Source organism: Rhincodon typus, chromosome 12, assembly GCF_021869965.1.
Source record: "Rhincodon typus isolate 14 chromosome 12, sRhiTyp1.1, whole genome shotgun sequence".
NCBI lineage: Eukaryota > Metazoa > Chordata > Chondrichthyes > Orectolobiformes > Rhincodontidae > Rhincodon > Rhincodon typus.
Genome location: NC_063343.1, coordinates 62,561,091 through 62,576,865, shown reverse-complemented (window position 1 = coordinate 62,576,865; position 15,775 = coordinate 62,561,091). Strand labels below are relative to the sequence as shown.

At 43.3% G+C, this 15,775-nt stretch overlaps 1 protein-coding gene across 1 annotated transcript in view; it reads left to right on the top strand.

Moving 5' to 3' along the window:
* The first annotated feature begins 301 nt into the window (after positions 1–301).
* The window catches only part of LOC109925160 (mast/stem cell growth factor receptor Kit-like), a 74,449-nt gene continuing 58,975 nt past the window's right edge, over positions 302–15,775 (top strand). Inside the window, exons 1-6 of the mRNA XM_048603481.1 lie at positions 302–362; positions 3,430–3,447; positions 5,471–5,592; positions 7,646–7,805; positions 11,607–11,787; positions 15,025–15,140. Of these exons, the coding sequence (XP_048459438.1) occupies positions 302–362; positions 3,430–3,447; positions 5,471–5,592; positions 7,646–7,805; positions 11,607–11,787; positions 15,025–15,140 (658 nt within the window). The remainder of the gene's footprint in view (positions 363–3,429; positions 3,448–5,470; positions 5,593–7,645; positions 7,806–11,606; positions 11,788–15,024; positions 15,141–15,775) is intronic.

Below are 15,775 nucleotides of genomic sequence, written 5' to 3'. Positions count from 1 at the left end.
ATGATTCACTTGATCATACAGAACCTGGATCTTGTTAAGAGACAGAGACAGGTTTCTGAAATGTTTCATTCTGCATTCATCAGGACTAACTCAACAATGCCAAAATTCAAATGATTACAAGCACCTATAGAAAAGAGAAAAGGATGTTGATTCATTGACAAGCTGACTCTGATTGACCAAGGTATTGTCAGGGAGAAAGCAATAGGGAACTATAGGCTCCCCGAGCTCCCGGGTTATACAGAAGAGGCACAAGGTTTGAACATATTCCTTTTGTTTGCAGACCATGGGTCACTGCTGATAAATGTATGACTCTTCCAGCAAGTGCAAACGAGCCATGTTACAGATTCGACTGATTATCTTCAGTAATTTGTTAATTAGCTATTCATGCATTCAGCATTGTTGAGCGAGAGCAGCAGGATTACATCAGTCAGTGTTTTGTTTAGGATTTTGCAAGTATGGTCAGGTTGGGTACAGCCTGTACTCTACTTATTGCAAATAACCAAAAGGAACATGCCAATGTACCTGGCATCACAATGGCATAGAAATTCATATATGACGTTGTTCAGTTGTGTTAGAGAAGGAATGAAGATCTGGTTCCAGTTACCGATACCGGTCCAACCCCGGGTGATCAATGCTGAATGTTAATGGCTGGATCACAAATTAACTATGGAATAATGGTGACATTGTGGTAATGTCACTGGACTAGTGACCGAGTCACATGCTCTGGGGCTTTGGGTTCAAATCTCACCATTGCTGCTGGTGGAACTTACATACACAGAGCAAAACTGGAAGCTAAGTCTTGTCTCAGTAACAGTGCCACAAAACTACCATTGATTGTCATTAAAACCCATTTGGGTATCTCATATCCTTTAGTGAAGGAATTAACCATAAGAAATAGAATAAGCCATTTGGCCCCTTGAGCCTGCTCTGCCATTCAGTAAGATCTTGGCTGATCCAACACTCCTCATGTCCACTTTCCTGCTCTGTTCCCATAGCCCTCGATTCCCCAACTAATCACGAATCTATCTCAACCTTAAATACACACAAGGACTTTCTCCAAGAGGTCTCTGTGGTGAGAAATTGCAAAGAATCACAAATCCTCAGAGAGAAGAAATTCCTCCTTATCTCAGTCTGAAGGTGGCAGCTCTTTATTCTGAGACTATGCCCTCTGGTCCTAGACTCTCCCATGAGGGGAAACATCCTATCATTTACCCTGTCAAGCCCCTTAAGAATCCTATTTGTCTCAATGAGATCACCTCTCATTCTTCTAAACTCCAATGAGTAGAGGCCCAACGTGTTTAGCCATTCTCACCTGGTCTGGCCAGCACGTGACTCCCTACCTACAGTAATGAAGTTAACTCTGTATCTGTTTTTGTGTATGCATGCTTCCTGTTAACACGTATGAGAAAATCTTCTGTTGATACGCAATTTGAAAGTATCCACAGCCCAGGAGCAGTCCATTTGGCCCAACGCATTGATGTCAGTTTTTATGTTATAAGTAAAGTCCCCGCCTCTACCTTATCCTTTATCTATTAGCTGCTAATGGAAAGAATTTGGAATGAAGGGTCTAGTGATAACCATGAAACCTTTGCTGATTGTTGGAAAAACCCATCAGGTTCACTAATGCCCCTTAGGGAAGGAAACTGCCATCTTTACCTGGTCTGGTCTACACGTGACTCCAGACCCACAGCAACGTGGTTGACTCTTAACTGTGTTCTGGACAATTAGGGATAGACAATAAACGCTGGCCCAGCCAGCAAAGTCCATATCCTGTGAATGAATTTAAAAAAAGCTTACCCTATTAACCACTATCAGACCATTCATTGACCATCAGCCTTCTGTTTATTTCAAAATAAAGAACTTTAGCCTGTCCAGTCATTGCAGATGGCTGTATCCTCTTAGTTCTGATATAATTCCCTTTGATATTTTTGAACAGTGTCTAGTACCTTTACATAAGTCTTGTGATACAGAGACAAGAACTTTTCACAGTACTTTATGGATGGACTAACCACGCAGGCTTAAAATAACTTCATTTTTTTCAATTCGATCCCTCTAGAAAGGATTCCCAATTCTTTTTAACCTGCATCACTCCTTTGCATGATTTGTATATCTGTATCCTCAGATCCCTCTGCTACAATCCCCCATTTAAACATTTCTTTTTTAAGGAGTAATTGGCTTCTGATTTACCTTACCAAAAATATGGCATTTCAGACTTATTTATATTCAACTCCATTGGCTTATTTACATACCTATTCTTGAATGATTTCAGTTATTTAATCATCAATCAAGATTTTTAAAAATTTTATGTCAGACGTTATTTTGAGCATCGGTTGGGTAGGGATGAGAAAAAGGCAAAGCTCACTAATGGGTAGGGAGTTTGCTTATTGAAATCATATTTCAGCCAAGTAGGCCAGGCCATGTGTTCTTCTGGATTCTAATGAAGGCACAAAAGGGTAATTTGACATCATTGTAGGAATCTCCCAAAGACTCTATTTCCTCTCAGTTAAATCTCCCTAATGTACAAGAACTGTCTTCCTGGATTATTTAGGTCGTGAGCGAGGGTAGTGGTCTCTTGATTCTGAGCTATCTTCATCTCCTCCTGCAGTTCCTTGCTTCCCCAAAGCCAGACCACTTCCATGTTCCTGTCAGATTCTGCTTAAGTTGCAAACGGAAAAACCCAAAGGTTTCACTCCCCAGATAAGGCCTCTTGTCTTCAGATACCTCAGAGTCCCAGTTGGGGGCAGATGCACGGATGACGCAAGACCCAGGCTGTGGATCCAGGAAGAGTTACGTAATCTGGAAGCCGTAGAGCAGAAGCAGAAGTGGCATTAAGAAATGAGAATTGAAATTGCACTTTTTTTCAGATGTGCCTTTCTGGTTCAAGTTTGTCATAACATTGGCTTTTTTCTTAGCTTTTCTTTTGGATTGCAGCTCTTGGCACATTTTCACATATTTCCAGCTCATTTGGATGTAATGACTTTCAGTTCCCCTTCAGTCTTAATTTGATGCAGAATGGCATTGACTATATGCATGCCTATGTGTGTGCGTGCGTATGTGTGCGTGTGTGCGCGCGTGTGTGTGTGTTTGTGTGCGTGTGTGTGTGTGCATTTGTCTGCATTTGTTTTGCTCAGTGTTGAAATCAAATGAGTTCACTTTCCATTGCTCCAGCGTACCCTGCTGAGAGCATCTGCTGTGGTTTTTTTTCTAGTGAGGATACCATCCCTGATCTATATTCCCTGGATCCAGTTACAATGAATAATAATGGCACAGTCAAAGTTGGTACTATGACAGGCTCAAAGACCAAAATTGCCTCTTTTTGAATGTTGATTTCACCAACAACAGTGACATCCCAAAAATGAATAATTAAACAAATTAGCAATATATAGATGTCAGAGGTAGGTTCTTTACACAGAGAGTGGTGGGCGTGTGGCTGTGCTGCCAGCAGTGGTACATTAGAGACATTTAAGCGACTCTTGGATAGGCACATGGATGATAGTGTAATGTAGGGTATGCAGGGTAGTTTGATCTTAGTAAGATAATAGGTTGGCAAGACATCGTGGGCCGAAGGGCCTGTACTGTGCTGTATTGTTCTATATTCTATGTTCTATATGTCATTAAGGCTATGAGAAGACCTTATCAATGTTAATCTACACTTCACAAGGTCCTAACACATTCTGCATTATTCCCCGATGGTATCATCAGAGATGGAGATCCTTTGTTTAAAACTGGAATCTGGAAGGAAGAATTTATTAAGGCCACAGGCATAAGGCTTTCTTTAGGAAAGTCATGGAGAAGGACATGCATCATGTGCTAGGCAGTGAAAGGCTGGAAATCACCCATTTTGCCTGCCAGCAGACGGGAAAGCTTCGTTTTGATTGGCTTTTAAAACATAAAATGGCTTTTCACATATTCTGAACTCACAGTCGTTTATACAAATGTAGACTATGTTTGGAATCACTGGCACAAGATTAATCAGAAAAGGAATCGAGGGTTATAGGGAAAAAGCAGGAAAGTGGAGTTGAGGGCTATCAATGAGCCATGATCTGTGTGAATGATAGAGAAATTTAATAAGCTAAATGGCCTACTGCTCCTACATCTTATGGTCATGTGCTTATGGGTTGTTTGAAGATGTTGCAGATTTAGAACAGCACCCAATCAGAGAAATTTTAGTCTTCCGAAATAAATCATTGTTAATTTGTTTCCAGTTTGCACACTGAAACAAACACTAACGCATTCAGCAATTGATTCACTCAAACTTTGTGGCTGTTCAACCCATTGTGCCTGTGCTGGGTCTTGGAAAGAACAATTGCACTTAATCAGCACCATGTTTTTTGACCAAGATTACATGTAAGTTCTCCATTTTTAGGTCCAACTCCATCTTCTGCCACCCTTTCAGGCAGTGTTTCGGATGCCAACACCATTTCTGAGAGAAAGCAAATCGCCCATCATCATCCTTCTAGATCTTTTGATTTTGAGTGGATCACTTTGGCGTTTGGATTGTATGCCGAGCATACAGTTAAAGTCCTGGGTGATCCTGCTTGTACTTTGCCAAGTCTCAATAGAATCATAGAATCCGTACAGTGTGGAAACAGGCCATTTGGCCCATTGAATCCACACCGACCCTCCAATGAGCATCCCATCCAAACCCACACTCCCACCCTATAATCCCACATTTCCCATGGGGCCTGCACATCTTTGGGCTGTGGAAGGAAACCAGAGTAGCCAGAGGAAACCCACGCAGACATGGGGAGAATGTGCAAATTCCTGCTTTAATTTTTTTTCCTTTATTCATTAACGGGATGGGGGCGTTGCTGACTAGGCAGCATTTATTGCCCATCCCTAATTGCCCAGATTGCACTTCAGAGTCAACCACATTGTTGTGGGTCTGTAGTCACATACAGGCCAGACCAGGTGAGGATGGCAGTTTCCTTCCCTAAAGGACATTAGTGAACCAGATGGGTTTTTCCTGACATCGACCAATGGATTTATGGTCATCATTAAATTCTTAATTCCAGATATATATTATTGAATTCAAATTCCACCATCTGCTGTGGCGGGATTCGAACCAATGTCCCCAGAATGTTATCTGGATTAACAGTCCAACGATAATACCACTAGGCCATCGCCTCTCCTAATCCCTCCCATATTCCGGTGTCAGACGGTAAAAGCGGGGCAGTCATCCACAACGATGTAACTTAACATCAGCATCCCCATGTTAAAGGACCACATCAGCGCCCCCATGTTAAAGGACCACATCAGCGTCCCCATGTTAAAGGACCACATCAGCGCCCCCATGTTAAAGGACCACATCAGTGCCCCCATGTTAAAACACTCCACATACAGGTTCTTGCCACAGACTGAGCCCCTTAACAAATACCCTCCTTGTTACGAGAAGAAGAGTCTTTTACTACGAAGGAGTCAATGGAGAAACCTGTGAATGGTTTTGAAATGGAGTTTTGTTCATTTTCAGTATTGCAGCTTCAACTGGACACCAGGGAGCAGGTGAAACTGCAAGGCGAGAGCTATTCAGTTGACTGCATTGGAAAGGCGAAATCTCTGGATCTATCAGTGAAATGGGTTCATCCACACTCTGTAAGTCAGCAACTTCCTTTACATTCTTTTAGCTTTTCTGTTTCATTTTCTTTAAAGCTTGCCTTCATTGAAATAAAACAAATAATTGCAGATGCTGGACACAAAACAGAAATTGCTGGTGAAACTAGGTCTGTCAGCAACTGTGGGAAGAAAGCAGAGTTCACGCTTTGAGTCCGGTGACTCTTCATCAGATCTGTTAGTAGCTCAGGAAAGGCGATATTATTGCTGAAGCCAAAGGGTGGTGGGGAGGAGTTTAACTCTGCTTTCTTCCCACAGATGCTGCCAGATCTGCTGAGTTTCTCCAGCAATTTCTGTTTCTATTGCCTTACTTCAAGTTGGATGAATCATCTATGATCATACAGAATGGCGGGGCAGGCTCAAAGGGCTGAGTGGCCTATTTCTACTCCAATGTTTCTCTTCCTATTCAATCCAATTGCCAGATTGATTAATCATGCTTTGGTTTCTGTATTAAAGTGACAATGACAAGGCCAAAAACTTTCATTCCAACATCCTATCCCTTTCCAGCCTATCTGTCTTGTCAATCTCTGGTTTCTCCTCCTGCACAATACAGGTTGGGATTGGTATACAACGTCAACCTCAGGATCCCGATCCAAGCCGTCCCCCTGCACTGACCATTTCTGAAGGCCCCATTTGGCACAGATTTGTCCCATATCCCAGCAATTAGAATGCCTCTTCTGCATTCTTTCAGTGTCTCTGGCAGGGCTAACATTTCATAGGTTCATAGAATCCCTTCAGTTTGGAAATAGGCCTTTGGCCTAACAAGTCCACACCGACCCTCAGAGCATCCCACCCAGAACCATCCCCCTATAACCCATCTAATCTACGCATCCCTGAACGCTACAGGTAATTTAGCGTGGCCAATCCACCCTAACCTGCACATCTTTGGACTGTGGGAAGAAAGCGGAGCACCCGGAGGAAACACACACAGACGCAGGGAGAATGTGCAAACTCCACACAGACAGTCACCCGAAGGTGGATTCAAACCCAAGTCCCTGGTGCTGTGAGGCAGCAGTGCTAACCACTGAGCCACCATGGTCATTTCTTGGCCATCCCGAATCACCCTTGAACTGAGTGGCTGGGTAGGCCACTTCAGATGGCACATTACTGTGGATCAGCCTGGGTAATGTTGGCAGACTTAACTAATGCTTGGTTAGTGAATAATTCTACATTTTAATGAACCAGATGTCAATTGATGATAGCTTCATGTTCACCATCATTTCAATTCCAGGTTGAGATATTTTCTAACCAACCTGTTCAGAGACGTTATTACACACCTCTGGAGCAGGTGGGACTTGACCCTGGGGCTCCTGGTTCAGAGATACAGGCACTGCCATTGTGTCATAAGAACCCTTAAAATTCCAGATTTATCAGTAGGATTTAACTTCTCCAGGCTGCTGTGATGGGATCTGAAGCTACATCCTCAGGATAATAACCTGGGCCTCTACATTGGTAGGCAGTGCCATGACTATTATGGCACCACATTTCCCTTAAAACAGGAATGAAATCTTGTCTTCAAATTGTTTCAAGATCCCATCCATGCCTGTCTCTAATCTGCTTCAGGACAGGACAGACCTTAAAACTCTCTTTGGCTACTCCTGCGCTGTTTACTTCAGAACATGAAGTGGCTAGCTAAATATTTCATAAGAGAATAAAACATATGCAGTCTGAGAAGGCGATCAAATGGGAGAGTAGTTCCCAAAAAAAAAGGTTTGGGAGTACATGGATAACACAGAGTGGGGCTGGAGGAGAACAACAGGCCAGGCAGCATCAGAGGAGCAGGAAAGCTGATGTTTCAGGTTGGGGCCCTTCTTCCTTCTCCTCTGATGTTGCCTGGCCTGCTGTGTTCCTCCAGCTCCACACTGTGTTATCTCTGACTCCAGCATTAGCAGTTCTTACTATCTCTCTTGGGAGTACATGGTCTACGTTAGAAGCTGCTCTGGTGGGCTGAATGGTATTTCGCTGTACTGCTGAAGGAATTCAATGGAAGTTTTAAAGACCATTTGCAATGAGTTTTATTTTTTACTCTCGCCAGCCTGCCATTGTCTCCATTCACCGAAACTTTGGCAATCTGTTCACTATAAGAGCAAGACTGCACATTGACGCTGTGAATGTAAGTGATTCGGGAAATTTCACCTGCATTGTGAAAGGAACGAAGGAGACGCGATCTGCTGTGACAATGCTGCGGGTTCTTGGTAAGGCAATGTCTTCATGGCAACTCCAGAGGGTGGGATGTGAGGTGTAGCCAGTGAGGTGAGGGAAGTAGCACATAGTCTGGAGTGATTTACATCCTGACCCACCCCTCTGTCACCTTTCAAAATGGGAAAAGGTTCCATATCTTCTCTCCACTTTTTTTTGAAATGTTAGCATTGAAGCAGGGCAGGGATCATTCTCCTTAGAGCAGGTGGTTAAGTGAAGAGTTGACAGAAGATTTCAAAACTAGGAAGGTTTATTTGTGGAGAGAAACTGCTTTCAGTGGTGGGAGCGTCAGTAACTACAGTATACAGAGCAAAGTGATAACTAGCAAAAAAACCAAAGGGATCGATGAAACAAGACATTTTCTTGCAGCAAGATAATAGGATCTGATGTGAAATATCCAAAAGGATGAGAAGCAGATTCAATTGTACATTTAGCAAAAACATTAGATAAATTTTTGTAACAGAAACATTTGAAGAGCCTTGGGAAATGAATAGGTGTGTGGAATTGAGATAACAAGGTGTAGAGCTGGATGAACACAGCAGGCCAAGCAGCATCATAGGAGCAGGAAGGCAAGCTGTGTTCATCCAGCTCTACACCTTGTTATCTCAGATTTTCCAGCATCTGCAGGTGTGTGGAACTAATTGAATAGCTCTTTCAAAGAGCCAGCAAAATCACAATGGACCAAATGGCTTCCTTCTGTTCAGGAAGATTCTATGACTATGAATATGCTTGTTACCCATTGAAAATACAACTTCAGAACTCTTCTGCACCCTCTCCCAATCTGCAATATGAAACCATTATCACAACAGACTTGTACCAGTGACATTGAAGAGTTAGGTTTAGAGACGTAGCTGATGCTTCAGGCAGGAGAGCATCTTTTGCCCAGAGTTGGAGTTTCTTACTGTGGTCTAGCCACTGATATACATCCCATGCTATTTGTTCCTGCTTGCTTTCTTTCTTCTTCCAATTATGGTAATCCCAGTTCAGGTTATGGTCTTGTTTGCACTAGACGGGGCTCCATGTATGTTTTGAGGTATGGGGGATGGGTTTTATTGTTAGGAGTTGGGATTTGGGGTGTATTTATAGCTCAGGGAAGTGGATAGTTTTAGGATAAGGGCTTGAGCGAGTTGTTTCAGGCTTTCAAGCTTTGCAAAAAACACTCTAGTCTCAGATTTCTAAATTGAGATTTTATGATTTACATTTAAGCATTTGGTTCAGGGTTAGTGCAAATCTAGGATTAGATTCTTGAATCATCTGCAAGGGTCAGTTTGAAACTAAAGTATTGGAATGTTGATTACAGCTATATTTGGGATGAAGTTTGGGGTTAGGGTTGAAGTCAAAGTTGAGATTAAGGTTGCGGTTAGGGTTGAGATTAAGTTTGAGATTAGGGTTAAAGGCAAGGTTGAGGTTAAGGTTGAGGTTAAGGTTAGAGTTTGGTTTGAGGTTAAAGTTGGGGTTAGGGTTGAGGTTAAGATTTGGGATTCAAATTGGCGTTAAGGTTTGAGATTGGAGTTGAAGTTAAAAGTATTGGGGTTAGGGCTGAAGTAAAAGTTGACGTTGAGATTAAGGTTTGGTTTGAGGTTAAGATTGGGATTTGCTTTGCAGTTAAGGTTGGTGTTAAGGTTAAGGGTGAGCATTGGGGTTAGGGCTGAGGATAGGTTTTGAGGTTAGGACTGAGGTTAAGGTTAGTTTTAGGGTGCCTTAAAAGCACTCAATGACCTCAACTCACCCACTCCCTGTGGATGAGTACCACACACTCATGACACTCAGAGAGAAAAAAATGCCTTCTTATCTCCATCTTAAATGGGAGATCCCTTAACTTTAAATTGTGTCTGCCAGTTCTAGTCTCTCCCACAAAGGGAAAATCCTTTCACTATGGGACTGTTAAGACATCTACAGGACTTTATATGTTTCAATAAATTGCCTGTCATTCTTCCAAAATGCCAATAGATACTGTTACATTATGGCATCAATTCCAAACTAGACAGGCCTATACCTTTTAAGGTGTTACAACATGTGATGTTCTGACATAAAGGTATCTGCTTCACATTCATTCACTCACTTGGTATAATGGGTCAATGTAGTCAGTGAGTTCTGTTTGTGTAATGTATAATAATGTCATCAGACTTAGAATCCAAACCATGCTATGCTGGGGCAGACAGCACCAGGGACCTGGGTTCCATTCCTGCCTCAGGCGACTGTCTGTGTGGAATTTGCACATTCTCCCTGTGTCTGCGTGGGTTTCCTCCGGGTGCTCCAGTTTTCTCCCAGAGTCCAAAGATGTGTTGACTAGGTGGATTGGCCATGCTAAATTGCCCATAGTGTCCAGGGATGTGTAGGCTAGGTGCATTAACCATGGGAAATGCAGGGTTTCAGGGATAGGTAGGGGGGTATGTCTGGATGGGAAGCTGTTAGGAGAATTGGTGTGGACTTGGTGGGCGGAAAGGCCTGATTCCACACTGTAAGGATTTTATGTGTGTATGTCTGTGATATCATAGCCTTGTAAGTAGTCATTTTTGTAAATAAACTTCAAGATATCTAGTTCAACAAGAAACCAAGTTTTGTGATATGTGTTAGCTAACATACAGAAAATATAGTAAAGCATAGTATAGTAAATAAACAAACTATGGTAAAAAAAATCTAATGTATGGTAAAACAACAAACCTTATCAGGTACCAGTCTAACCTGTCCAACCCCTCCTCATTGGTAATTACTCCATGTCAGGAATCAGTCACGTAAACATTCTCTGAACTGTTCCTAATGCAGTCATGTCCTTTGTAAATTAAGAACATCTAAAATTCCACTCAGTACTCTAGGTGTGGTTTCATCACTGCCTTGTACAAATGCAACGAAACTTCCATACTTCTATATTCCATTCCCTTCATAAACAACATTCCATTTGTCCTCCTAATCATTTGCTGTCCTAGCAACCAAGCATTTGTGATTCATGTACAAGGATACACAGATCCCTCTGTAGCACAGAGTACTGCAGTCTCTCTCCATTTAATATGCTGCCTTTCTATTCTACCTGCCAAATTGGACATGTTAATGTTTCACTGCAGTATACTCCATCTGCCAAACCTTTTCCCCCCACACTTAACCTATCCATGTCCTTTTATAGACCCCTTAGGTTCTCTTCACAACTTACTTCCACACCTAACTTTGCGTCATTAACAAATTCAGCAACCATACATTCAGTCCCATCATTCAAGTCATTGTGATAAATTGTAAATAATTCAGCCCCCAGCACTGATCCTTGTGGCACTCCACTTATTGCATTTTGCAAAACTCAAAATGACTGAATTAAACCTACTCGTTGTTTCTTGTCAACAAACTGATCCTCTATCTATATGCATTTGTTGCCTCTAATACAATGAACTCCTGGTTTTTGTCACCCTCTTTGATGTTGTACCTTATGGAAATCTAAGTACAGTACATCTACAGGTTTTCCTTTAGTCACAATGCTTGTTACTTTCTCAAAGATCTCAATTAAACACGATTCCCCTTTCATAAAACTATGTTGACTCTGCTTCTTTGCAATATGATTTTCTAAGTGCCTCGCTGTAACATCTCTAACTGAGGCCAAATTTTCATATCTGGGTTTTTATGAAAGTTTAAATGCCCATGAGATTTGAACTCTTGTTCACTAGGTTATCAACACATTGAGGGGAAAAGGCAACAGAACCCTGGAAATTACGTGCTTATGACAATTTATGCACAGTTTAGATATTGTTTAGGAACGCATGCGGGGCTGTCGATTGCGGGTAATAACTTAAATCCTTCTTGTGCATCGACAGAGAAAGGGTATGTGCAAATCTTTACTGATCAGGAGACTAATCTGGAAGCAGATGCTGGGGACAGCCTCCAGCTCTGGGTGGGAATTAAATCTTACCCTGAACTAAAGCAGCATCAGTGGATCTATGAGACCATGAACAATAGTGCTGATCACAAGTCAACATTCCTTGAAAAGCACAACAGGTAAGTTGACCCCATTGCAAAGCTTGTAAATTTCTGTGACTCACACTGAGACCAGGGGCAGGAAAGGGGAGCTGTGAGACCAGGGAGGGAGGCAAAAATGTTAATCTGCAAGAATTTTAAAACAGAGATATTAGGAACTGCTGATGCTGAAGAATCTGAGATGACAAAGTGTAGAGCTGGATGAACACAGCAGGCCAAGCAGCATCAGAGGAGCAGGAAGGCTGACGTTTCGGGCCTAGACCCTTCTTCAGAAATGGGGGAGGGGAAGGGGATTCTGAAATAAATACGGAGAGAGGGGGAGGTGGATAGAAGATGGATAGAGGAGAAGATAGGTCATCCCAAAACCAGCCCAGCTCGTCCCCGCCACCCTAACCATTCCTCCCACCTCAAGCCCCAACCCCATCTCCTACCCACTAACCTCATCCCACCCCCTTGACCTGTCCGTCCTCCCTGGACTGACCTATCCCCTCCCTACCTCCCCACCTACACTCATCTTTACTGGCTCCAACCCCGCCTCTTTGACCGGTCTGTCTCCTCTCCACCTATCTTCTCCTTTATCCATCTTCTATCCGCCTCCCCCTCTCTCCCTATTTATTTCAGAATCCCCTTCCCCTCCCCCATTTCTGAAGAAGGGTCTCGACCTGAATCGTCAGCCTTCCTGCTCCTCTGATGCTGCTTGGCCTGCTGTGTTCATCCAGCTCTATACCTTGTTAACTAGGATTTTAAAACATGTGTGTTTTCATGAACTTCTTTGGAGTGCCAATCAGGCCTCTGAGTTGAAATCATCTCACAGAAACCTATAAAATTCTAACAGGGTAAATGTAAGAATGATGTTCCCAATGACCAAGGAACACAGAACCAGGGCTCACAATCTAAGGATATGGGGAAAGCCATTTTAGGACTGAGATTGGGAGACATTTCTTCACCCAGAGACTGGGGAGCCTGTGGAATTCTCTGCCTCAGAAAGCAGTTGAGGCCAAAAAACATTGAATGTTTTCAAGCAGAAGTTAGATATAGTTCTTAGGGCTAAAGGGAACGTAGTGTATGGTGAGAAAGTGGGAACAGGGCACAGAGTTAGATGATCAGCCATGATCATATTGAATGGTGGAGCAGGCTCAGGTGGTTGAATGGCCTCCTCCCGATCCTATTTTCTGTGTTTCTATGTTGGTCAGCTAGGGCACACACAGTGAGGATTTAAAGGAGCCTCACAGCTGCTAACATTTGGTGGGAGCTTCACAGTAGCAATTGCTGCCTCAGGCTCACATCGACAGAATCTTTCCTCATAACACCACAATGAGGTTAGGTATTAAGGAAATATCAGAAAACAATACATGGACACATGGCACCCAGTTCTTAACCCTTGTCAGAGTTAGACAGTCGATCTTTTTATGTACTCTAAGCATGCTGATCGATTGATCGTCACCAGCGGTGACAGTCATTATTTTGTAATTGTGAGTGCATCTCAGGCACCTAAATGACCAACACACAGAATCATAGAATCCCTGCAGTGAGGGAAGAGGCCATTTGGCCCATCAAGTCAGCACCGACCCTCCAAAGAGCATCCCACCCAGACCCAGCACCCACCCTATCCCCGCAACCCCCAGGGACCCAGGTTCAATTTCAGGCTCAGACAACTGTCTGTGTGGAGTTTGGACGTTCTCCCCATGTCTGCGTGGGTTTGCACTGACTGTTCCAATTTCCTCCCGCAGTCCAAAGATGTGCAGGTGGATTGGCCAAGCTGAAATTGTCCCATAGTATCCTGGGATGGGTAGGCTAGGTGAATTAACCATGGGAAATGCAGAGTTACAGGATCTGGGTGGGATGCTCTTCGGAGGCTCATGTGAACTCAATGGGCCGAATGGCCTGCTTCCACACTGCAGGGATTCTATGATTCTATGAAGAATGCACGCTGATCATGAATCCCTGCAGTCTACATTGCCATGCCTGGTCTAGCTAACACTAACGATTGAAATATTGCTGGAATACACCTGCTGCTCTGTGATGGCCATTCACAAGCATGTGATGAAGGTGCTCCAGCAATACTGCTAGGAAGGGAATCACAAGGTGTGATTGACAATTGAAACACCAGAGATGCCCTGGCCAGATACTCAATGATAAATTCATGGCTATTAGGCCCACAGTCAAAATAATTGGTAACAGATCCAATGCAGCAAGTTATTATGACCCTAGTGAGTACCAGCTGAAAGGATGGTGGAAGCTGTTTCAATAGGAGCTTGCAAGAAGCCAATTGGAGGTAAGTAGTTGAAAAGGAAATTTTGTCAGGCAAAAGGAAAGAGCAGGGGGCAGAGGACTATTTGTATAACTCTTTCAGAGGCCAGCACAGACATTATGGGTCAAATGGCCTCCTTTTGTGCCATTTTTCCCATGCCCCAAGAGTAACAGGGTCTGCGGAAGCCGCATCTAACTGTACAGCCGCCTACGGACTCACCCTGAGAGTGGAAGAGAGTCATCCTCATCTGCAAGGGACCGCCGATCATGATGATGGTCATTAGATTGAGAAGGATAGTCAATGTTCAGAGATTAAATAGTGTCCATGTTGTGTAAGGGAGTAAATGTACTGGCATGGTGCTGTACGTCATTGCACTTTCCTTGGCCCACATGGAGTTATCTGATTCCAGTTTGAATGGTATGTTGCCATTCGGGAGGCGGTGGCCTCGTGGTATTATTGCTGGATGTTAATCCAGAGACCCAGATAACATTCTGGGGACATTGGTTCAAATCCCGCCATGGCAGATGGTGGAATTTGAATTCAATAAATATCTGGAATTAAGAGTCTAATGATGACTGTGAATCCATTTTTGATTGTTGGGAAAACCCATCTGGTTCACTAATGTCCTTTAGGAAAGGAAACTGCCTTCCTTACCTGGTCTGCCCTACGTATGACTCCAGACACATAGCAATGTGGTTGACTGTTAACTGCCCTCTGGGGATGGTCAATAAATGCTGCCTAGCCAGTGATGTCCTCAGCCTGTGAATGGATAAAGAAAAAAAAATTAGTCTGACCACTCCTACGTTGGAGAAGAACACAGTCAGACAGGGTCCCTGCCCCTGATCACTATCCAATGCCTGAAATGTGAACAAGGAAAGATGTTGTGTTGTCATGCAGTTCAGAATAGCAAGAGCCCAAAAGTGGAGGGGAGGAGGAGGAGAGGGAAAAGGAGTGGAAGAGAGGCAAGATTCAGTGCTGTGACTTTGTGACCCTTTCTTATTTTGCAGCTATGAGAGTTCCCTCCTTTTGGTGCGGCTGAAGGAAAGCGAGAGTGGCACATACACGTTCTTTGCATCTAATGGAGAAGCAAACTCATCCCTGACCTTCCATTTATTGATAAATCGTAAGCACCATCTCACTAAAGTGACTGAGGGACTGTTGGAGCACAACCAAGCCATTCCCTTTCAGCGGGGAATGGAGTGGGATTCAGACACCAGTGTCCCATTGCCACATACACTTTTTCTCAGCCTCTCCCTTCACCCTCAATCATCTTCAATTCCTTCGAGCCTCTCCACTTTCAATCCTTTGATCACTCCGCACGTTCTCCCAGAATCTTTCCCAATAACCAGGTCGGCCCAGGTCCCAGCTCCAAACATCTTCTCCTACATTAGTCTGGGGAATTTCTCAAACTGAAGTTTTCTTTTCTCTCAATCCCCATCCTGCCTCAGTTTCAACAATATAACTGCACAGATCAACCAGTCGATAGTCAGAAATCTCACGACACCACGTTATATTCTCACAAGTTTATTTAAAATCACAAGCTTTCAGAGCGCTGCTCCTCCATCAGGTGAAGTGGAGGGAAGCGCACAGACACGAGAATATATAGGCGGAGAGATAATGGCAAGATAATTCCAGTTACAGTCAGTTCTGATATAATGTGTGTTTCTTCAATGTGAATTGACCATAACGTGATTGAAGGAGAACGCTACTTGTAAATTGTGAACTTTCCCTACCTGTCTTGGCTATAGCCCGATTCTG